Source organism: Dendrobium catenatum, unplaced genomic scaffold (assembly GCF_001605985.2).
Source record: "Dendrobium catenatum unplaced genomic scaffold, ASM160598v2 fragScaff_scaffold_490, whole genome shotgun sequence".
Taxonomy (NCBI): Eukaryota; Viridiplantae; Streptophyta; class Magnoliopsida; order Asparagales; family Orchidaceae; genus Dendrobium; species Dendrobium catenatum.
This window is the reverse complement of record NW_021318952.1, coordinates 73315-83524: the sequence shown is the minus strand read 5'-3', so window position 1 is coordinate 83524 and position 10210 is coordinate 73315. Positions and strand designations below refer to the sequence as shown.

Sequence of the window (10210 nt, the reverse complement as noted above, 5' to 3'; positions counted from 1 at the left end):
CCTTTATCAATTCCTTTACCATGTATATCTGAACTTTATGATTTCGTGACTGAACATGAGCCCCTCTCTTATTCAACTGGATCTTCACCAAGTAAATCATCAATCTGCGACAAGTCTTGTTGTGCTTGTTGTTTTTTCTATGATATCTCATTCAAATTTTGTTGCATCTGATGTCGTATGTCATGTGGCACCTTCTTACAAGAAGCAATGTTCCCTTTAATCCCCGCTAGATGTTGCTTTATCCTATGAATGCCTCCTCCCTTATAAATTATTCCACAATGAAGACATTTATATTGCTTCTTACCATCAGTGGTTTTACAATCAGTAAAATGATTCCAAGCGATATCTACTTTCTCACGAACGCTTTGAGTTGAATGTGCAGATTGATTGTTTTGTTGATCCATTGGTAGTATTAAACAACAATGGATCAATATTTAGTCTGAAAAGTGAACTCTATGTTGTGAACTCTATGTTGCATATAATAAGTAAATGCAATAGCTTGAACTAATATATGTGATGAAGATGACATACCTTGTGTACTTGAATCAATCATGGCTTTAGAAATTAATAAATCTAATGGAAATTCTTATTCTTAAACTCCTAATAAATTTCTAAAATAATCATCTCTACAAATTAAACTAAAATTGATATAAATCTGTATTGTTAATTTATTGACTCACAAATTCATAAGAATAACCTTATAGGAATAGTGAAATTGTGTCAACATTTCAAAAAAAAAATTTAAATGAAAACTGCATTAAAAGAAACATGGCATTCAAAATTCCAACTATAAAGTCAAATCTAAAAGTATATAAACCTCTTAAGATGCATACTAATATGAGTGTTTAGTAAGATCTAGCTTTTCTTTATTATCTAACACCATAACTGGATTCTATAACTGTAATAAGATAGCTTTCTTGAACGATTACTTCCAATAAGAACTTATATATAACTAATGGTGCTCCTAGAATGCCTAGGTAAAAAAATGGTGTTCATATTACACTATAACGAACAATTAAGAATTTCTAACTAGTTGGTTATCAGAGTATTCACAATCCCATAAAATTCCATCTTATGAGAGAGTTTCATATGATCACAAAAAAGTGCTGGATACATATATAAAAAGAATAACTTGATGATGATATAAGAGCAAGCTTCTTCTAATTATCTGGAAATGCCATGGAAAAGTATGACTTTCCCTTCCTCTATCCTTCTTATTTCTCAGTTTTTTTTGTCACATTCTCATTTTCTCTCTGATTTTAAGTTTTGTAAAGATTACATCACAGCCATTCTTTAAGCATCACAGCGACGATTGATGTTTAGTTTGAAATAAAACTAAACCTAATCAACAATTGAAATCAACGCATAATAAATTTTGAAAGCCAGCGACGATTGAAATCAAACTAAACATCAAATTTTAGGTTTTCAGTTTTTATACAATCTCCTCACCTTACAATGATTCAAGCACCGACGAAGGAGGAGTTGCAGCAACGAACGGCGAAGGAGGAGCTGCAGCGACCAGCGACGAACGGAAAAAGGAGGAGCTGCAGCGACCAGCGACGAACGGACGAAGGAGGAGCTGCAGCGACGAACAACGAAGGAGGAGCTGCAGCGACGAACGGACGAAGGAGGAGCTGCGCGAACAGCGAAGAAGGAAGAAAATCGGAGACGGGAGACGAGCGGCTTCGAGAGTTAAGGGAGGTAGAAAATGAAATTAGGTTTAGCTTTACATGTTTTACTAATACTTAAATTCTTAAAATACCGCAGATTAATATCAAACGGTGGAAATCACATTAAGGCTTAAGTGGCTGGTTCTCTCTTAGTTTCTGGTTCGCCGGGTTCACGGTCCCACCGCCGGTCGGACCGGTTCAATGCCGGTTCTTTGATTACCCGGTTTCATTAGATAACGGAACCAGCCGGCCGGCCGGGTGCCGGTTCAACCGATTGAACCGGCCGGTCCGGTCCGGTTTTCAAAACGTTGGGAATTTGGATACATAATACTTAAAACCAATGAAATTATTATCTAATATGTTTTATATTAATAATGTCTATATATATGTTTATTTGTAATTCTATCTTTAATGGACTTTTTAAACATTCACTTCAAAATATATTTCCCTCTTGTTTACAAGAAAGTGAACTTCATGTAAAATTTATGTTATTAAAATCAATTAAATAAACTTTGTTTCGATCAAGCTGTACAAAATCTATTAAGAGACCCATATGTTGTTGTTCTATTATGACAGATTACATAACAATAAAATTATAGTGTTTTAACAAATTCTAAAACTGATCATAATAAGTTCCAAAGCCTAAAAACCCTCACTACCGCGCACAATATCTTGAAGTGGATTATATAATTTCAGACAAAAAATGATCCATTCAGTAGGAATTAATTGAAATTTCAATTGAGATTGGCTCAAAATGAAATAGTTATTTTTAGAGGCCAAAGGAAGGCATGTAGAGAGTATATAATTTTAAGAAGCTTAGAAGTAGCTCCTAACTATCTTATGTTGGCTTTTAAAATTTTGAAATTGAGATTTACTATTTGAGTTGCAATTTTATTAGAAAATTGTATAGCAAATATTCTAGTTTGATTGTAGTTTGTAAAATATAATGTTATTTCTTAATGATAAATAACAACACTATTTTATAACCAAGTTTAACAAGGGTTCTAACAAGTTGCTATCAAATGTGTTGATTGTACTCACCTTGCCACAAACCATGAAAATTTGCTTATAATAAAGAATGTACCATTTAAAGCCATCTTTATTCATTTCTTTGCATGAACATGTATATTAAATGTAGAGAAAAGAGAAAACAATTGCACTCAAGATTTTCTAATATTGAACAAGATTGTTTACGTTTGCAAATCTCATCATTCTCTAGGCAAGATATATTGTAATCCAAATACACAGATTTTCGAACAAATCAGCAAACACTTACTATCAAATATATGCATGAAATCGAAGCACATTCACACATTACATCTTCTCCAAATCTAGTTGTATGGCGTTTAAAAGTTGCTACTATTATTGTGTTTCATCCATAACCTTAGAGATATGTTACATTTCCATGGGAATCTTAAGATAGATGAAAATCATTCCATTCGTAAAAAAAGAGTTCCAGTCATGACAGTTACTGCTTCACCACGAATGAGAACTCGCTGGTTCGGCTCATCCAGTTGAAGTTTCAGTATCCCACCACGTGGAGAAGCCTATATCAGTACATTAAATGTATTATTTATATTTTAACCTATTTTGATATGGAAGAATGATGCAAATCATGCTAATAAAAGTACCTGATAAGCCATAAGATTTTGCTTTCCCAGTTTCTTGCTCCAATAGGGCGCTAATAGACAATGTGCACTCCCAGTGACGGGGTCCTATAATTAGAGCATGAGAAGAGAAAGATTCATGCATCAGCTGAGAAGTATGCGAAGAGAATTAGTGCTCATTTGGCCTCTTAAAGTTACAAAATAAGGACTGAAAATTATAAATTTCATTAGATTTCACTATTTAATTGGATGTAGATGAATAATGATAAAGATTTTAAAGTCATAACCACCTTTAAAATCATTCGAAAGTGAGAATCCAACTTCATACCTAAAATAAGTGAGATGACAAAATTTTAATTGTTAAAACATGTCTTTATCTACAAGAAACCAAAAGAGCCGTTATGTGTTTCAGTTATCAAGTAAACCTGAAAAGCAACTAATAACATGCCTAAGTTATAGATTTTTATTTGAGGCCAACAGTGAAAAACAATTGATGCACAACAATAACAAAAATAATATCAAGCCTTTATTCCACTATGTGGGGTCAACTACATGAATCCTTTTTCTTTATTGTGTTCTGTTAAGAGTCGAATTATCGCTTAAATCTAATAAAGAAATGTCATTTCTAATTTTTTTTTCTGACCAAGTCTTTTTAGGTCTACGTCTATCTTTCTTAACATAAGCCAAATATAATACAACTACTCTCCTAGCTGGGCCATTGCAAGGCCGCCATTTTATGTGACCAAATCATCTAAGACGACTCACTTGAATCTTATCTTCCACTGAAGCTACTCCAACCTTTTCACGTATATGCACATTTTGTATCTTGTCTCTGAGGGTAAAGCCACTCATCCACCTAAGCATCCTCATCTCTACAACACTTGATATCATGCTTCTCTTTTAATGGCTAACAGTTTGCACCATAAATCATTGCAAGTCTCACCACCATCTTATAAAATTTTCCCTTAAGTTTGAGGGAAACTTTTTGATGCATTCCTCCACTTCAGCCATCCAACTTGAACTATACTAACAATTTCTCAATCTATTTCACCGTCACTCTGAACAATTGACTCAAGATATCTAAAATGTGTAATCTTATTAATGACTTGTACACAACTCTCCTTGGCCTATTGGTTGAGAGCTTAGGCTTCCAACTAAGAGGTCCAGGGTTCGAGTCTATATGTATGCGTTGTGTGTGTGAGTTTGCCTTAAATGGCCTAAATGTCCCAAAAAAAAAATTATTAATGACTTGATCACCGAAAGTCACAAACCCCTCACTATATCTTTTACTACTAAAATTAAACTCAATATGTTCAGTTTTAGATCTACTCAAATGAAAACCTTTAGACTCTAAGGTTGACCTCAATAATTCAAGTTTAACTTCAACTCACTATCTAGTCTTATCAATAAGAAGAATATCACCAATAAAAAACGTACACCAAGGTACAACCTCTTGCAAATGTCTAGTGAGAACATCCAGGACTTAAGCAAAAAAGATATGTGCTTAAAGTTGATCCTTGATGTAATCTAATTGAAATAGGAAAATACATGGTCAAACCACCTTGTGTTTGGAAACAAGTAATAGCTCCAGCATAAATATCCTTGATGACTTGAATATAAGCATTATTAACCCTTTTTTCTTAAAAATAGCAATTAACAAACTCATTCTCCACTCATCTGACATCTTTTTAGTCTTCAAAATAATATCAAAAAATTTAGTAAGCTAATAATTCCTTCATCTCCTAAGCATTTTCACATCTCTATTGGAATATCATTAAGTCCAACAGCTTTTTCATACTTCATTTTCTTTAAAGCCTCTCTAACTTCGACTTTATCAATACGTCGATAAAAATAAAGAAATTATTTTCAATTTAGGGTGCTAAGATTACTGAAGTTAATCGTATTCTTATAATCTTCATTAAAAAGTTTAGTAAAATATCTCATTCACCTTTATTGAATATCCTCTTTTAATAAAAGCATTTATTGATCTTCATCCTTAATGCACTCACTAGAACTAAATCCTTATTACTCCTATCTTTTGTTTGACTAACTTGTACATCTTTTGCCCTCAATATGTAATTTATTATACAAACATTAAAAGCTAAAATATTTGCATTGCATATTGCTTTCTCATACTCCTTACAGGCGTCTTTATATCTTTCTCAATCGTCAAAGTTTTTATTAATACGCCAATTTTTAAAACAAAACTTCTTATTTTTTATATTTTCTTTGATATTTTGATTTCACCACCAACTATTCTTACTATTAGGAGTTTTTCTCTTTGATACTGTAATATTCTTAATATCACTAGCTATTTTTTCTCATATAATATTAGCTTTCTTGTGCATAGACAAAATCTTAAAATATTTTATTAATATTCTTTAAATGTCCCCATCTAATCTTAGAATAATATTTAACTTTTTTTTTAATATACTCTTCCCTTCATCTTAAAGTCCAAAACTAATAAGTGAATTTGAATAATAAACTTTCATTCAGAATAATTTTACAATATTTACAAACTAAACGATCTATTTTTCTTATAAAAAATAAGTAATCTGAGTTTTACTATATCCATTCTTATAACTAATGAGATACACATCTATTTTCTTGAATAAGGTATTAACAAATATTTAAGTTTAGGCTTTTACCATGTCAAGCACCACCACTTCAACCTTAAGATAGAAAATAACTAAAATGATTTCCTGATTATTTAAAATATATTTATTTTGACACCATCTTTTTTTCTCCCTCCAATTTGATCCCTAAGCATACCAAGTCATGATTTGTTTGGTCCTTCAATTAATTTTTTTTTTAATTTTGAAAATTGGTCAATGAAAGGCCCAACGTAGCCATATATGGATAAATAAAAAATTATAAAATATTTAAGATACGCGTGTCGGACACGCGTGTCCAATTTGTTTTTAATATTTTTTTAATCGGACACATTTTCGGCGTGTCCGACACGTGTCGGAGGAGTGTCGGACGAGTGTCGTGTCGGACACGGTGTCGGACACTGCACGCCTCTTTGAGGAGAAGTGTCGGTGCATCATAGGGGTGAGTCAGCCCTAGAGCATATAGACTTCAAACTTTCATAGAGATAAACATTCCAAGAAAATAAAGTAAATATAAGGAAAATTTTATTTAAAATAGGAAGAAAAATGCTTAAAAAAAATCTTATAAATTGTTACTTTAATCAATGAATTGAAAATAGAATCATCTTATGAGTCAACTTTTTTTATGCTATCTTTACAAAAGAAAATGTGATCATAAGTATTTGGACTATAAAAACTTACACAATCTATTATGTTTAAATCAAACTTGGGGATCTCATTACACTGAATTGGCAATTCTCTATACCCAAGGAATTCATCTTAATGAATTCGACAATTCACTATACTTCAAGAATGTGCTCCAATGAATTTCTCTATTTGCTATTGTAAAGGAATTCATCATACACATGGAACATTGGAACTCGTCCCAAATGGCTTCACTATATTTAAAGGATTTTTGTCCCAAAGATCTCAATAGGTTGATAACGTCAAGGAACAATCAACAAGTTCGATTTTTTAAGTCATTTAACTTTCTGATTTCCCCTATCAACAAGTTCAATTTTTTAAAGTCATTTAACTTTCTGCTTGAAATCGGTTTCAAGCCAAGAAAATTGAGACAGAAGAATTAGTTCAAAATAAAAGAAATCTATTTCATAAATGTATACTCAACTAGTTAAGCAAGAGAAAGATTAATCATGGTAGGAAGCTTACAAGGTCATTACCAAAGGGCTAGTCTAGAAGTGTGAGAATATACCTTCAATAGTTAGGAAACTATTTTGGTCACTACTCTAAAACTTAATAACTTATGTAGCTAGGAATGTGTCACCCTACCCACATGAGAAAGATCCTGCATAGTTAAAAAAAAAGTTAGCCCTAGAGTACATTGACTTCAAACTTACTCGTGAAAGGGCATTCCAAGAGCATGGAATGAAGACGAATATGAAAATATTTTATCCTCGAAAGGAAAGTGCCCAAAAAATCTTGTAAATTGTTACTTTAATAAATGACTTGAAAACAAAATTGTCTTCTCAAACAACCCTTTTCTCTTCTAACTTTGCAAAAGAAAAAATTATGATAACATTAATTTTGAATTGAGAAAAGGACCAAAATTGCCTCTTAACTCTTTGAGGGACAAAAATGATCCCTAACAATCTTGAGTTGGTCCCTGAACTCTTTAAAATGGGATAATTTTGATCCAAGTGTTAAAAAATAATGGAAAACTCGGATGGCAGAAGGATACCGAGAGGGTGTGATCAGAATAAAAAAAAACAATAATATAGAGTCGAACCGACAATTCATTCATTCTTCGAACCTCTAGCAAACAAGCGTCGAACCCCAGCAACCAACACCCTTCTTAGAAAGAGAAGGATAGTTACCTTCACAGCAAGCAGCTACATTCGATCCAACAGGAAGAATGGTGAATTTTCGCAACTTCTGATTCGATAGAAATGAATGTCGTTGAAGGAAGACAATAAGGTTTTAGCGAGTAGTTCAAAATCCTACCTCACGTGAAGCGCCCAAAATCCAACAGCAATGAAGAATGTCGTTGAAGCAACACAAACATATGAAATGCCACATCGAAATTATAGAATCTCGCACAAAATACTCCTCAGAATATCTTTTTCTCTGAATTACTCATTTATAGCTCGATTTGACTTACCTCTCTCTCTCTATTTAGAAGGATTTAACCAAGTATCTTGTGAACAATTATTTAAGAGATTCATTAAGACGTAACCGCTCTCTCTTCCTTTCACTCTTCGAGCTTGATTCATTTTTTTAAGAAGATCTTGACATCTTTCCACAAGCAACTTTAGATTTAGCACACATCACCTCTTGATTCCCAATTTTTTTAGTTAAAAATATGAACTAATATCACCTTGCCCAACTTAAAATAACCAAGGAATTATATGGTATAGATATCAAGTAAAAATGAATGAGAAAAATCTAACAATTATTACAATTTGTTTCAAAGGATCAATGTAATCAATTATTTAAAAATGTATCAAAATTTCTAAAATGTACATTACCATAACTAATATTAAATAGAATTTAAGAATCATAATTGAAAATAAATGAGAATTATTTGTCAAGCCCTTAAAAATAATTTTGAAAATATCAAAACAAAAATCTACTCAAAATTCTATAGAAAGAACATGATTTCAAGACTTGGCTGTAACATCCTATTTTCATCAAACTACTACCAAATTCTCGAAATTAGATTCACCTTGACAATTTTTATTGTTTTATATATACATGACATAAAGAGCAACTTAATATTTTCTAGGATTTGGGCAAATAAATGTGCAGTTGAAGCATCCATGTCGCCTACATGGTGAGTAATAAGTCATTAGCTCAAATCCCAGAAACAAAGTCTCTAGAAATGCATGGATAAGTTTGTATACCAAGACCACCCTCAGAATCTACATAGTTAATGAGTCTCATGGAATAGAAAGTTTTAAACTTATTGGAGCAAGGTATGCACATATTAGTAAATATATGCAAGAAATTAAGATTATTAATGAAGACTTCAAATTTAATGAGAAGTTAAAATGAGTATGGCGATGATTCCTATCTAAACTAACATTAGCAAGAGAAAGATCACAACATATCCAACTTAGCTGACTTGGTGGATAGAAAAAATATGCCTAGCTTTACATAATAACTAGCAAACTTCCGAAGGTATGTCTGAATAGTCAGAGAAATTGTAAAAATTGAAAGATAAAAGAAGAGAACTAACTAATGCTTTTCAAATTTCAAGTCATCTTCAAAATACTAGCAACAAAAAAAAAAAAAAAAAAAAACATCAAGCCTTTGTCCCACTACATGAATTTTTTTTCTCCATTGTCCTATTAAAAGTCAAATTCTCGTTTAAAATTTAATAAAAAAAAAATCATTTCAATTTTTTCTAACCAAGTCTTTTTATGTCTAGAATAATAAAAAAAATCATGACAAAATTATATTAAAAAAAATCATGACAAAATACTAGAATAACAAAAAAATCATGCTTTTATATGTCAAAAACAACTGCATTGTCTAAATAATGACAAAATTAATTTACTATGAGGCAATATCATTTATTGAAAAACGAGTAAAGTAAACTATAATACAGTGTAAAAGGAATGCAATATAGTTGAAATATTTAGAGTTGTTTGGATGAACGTAAAACAAATGTAGGTGTTTAATTTTTTTTTAATTTAGTTTAAATTGAAATTACTACAATGTAAAGATGGCAGCAAGAGTAGAGTCAGCTTGCAATATAATTGGAATTTAGACAATAATGAGCAAGGTTTTAATCAAGGTTTTAAAAGGCGAAATCGGGAATCGAGGCGTTTTTTCTAAGCGAGGCGAGGCGTAAGCCTCGAGGCGGATCGAGGCGTAAGTCTCAAAACGATTAAAATAAATTAATTTAAAATTTTAAAAAATGACAAAAAATAACAAAATATTATGTCAACTATGAATTTGAAGATTTGTTTTAAGATAATATTACTGGAATACAAGATTTAAAATAAACTTACTTAAAAATAAAACATCCCCTTAGGATCAAGACCCAAAGCAGACTCATCATCACTTTGATTGTCTTCAGAAGAATCTTTATAATTAATGTCAAAGTCATCCTCCAACTCTTCTTCATCTATAATATTTTTTCCTTTATCTCCTATATCAGTTAATATTTCATTAGCTCTAAAATGAAACAATAGTAACATACAAAATAATTCATTATATTTAAGAATACCTTTAAATTTTTTTGAAGCTCCAATCTCACTTTGTTTCTTTCTTTTATAAACTAGTTTGTTTGCTTCATTGTCTTCTTCATTGACATGACTTTCTCCTTCTGCTTCAACTTCAGAAACATCAGCATTCTTAGGAGTAACCCATTCATCAT

The 10210-nt window shown here is 31.5% G+C and overlaps 1 protein-coding gene across 1 annotated transcript in view; it reads right to left on the bottom strand.

Moving 5' to 3' along the window:
- Positions 1-3115: 3115 nt before the first annotated feature.
- LOC110092449 (uncharacterized isomerase BH0283) overlaps positions 3116-10210 on the bottom strand; it is a gene marked incomplete at its 3' end in the record, with an annotated part of 65165 nt that continues 58070 nt past the window's right edge. The window contains 2 exon segments of the mRNA XM_028694476.1: positions 3116-3217; positions 3302-3385. Of these exon segments, the coding sequence (XP_028550309.1) occupies positions 3116-3217; positions 3302-3385 (186 nt within the window).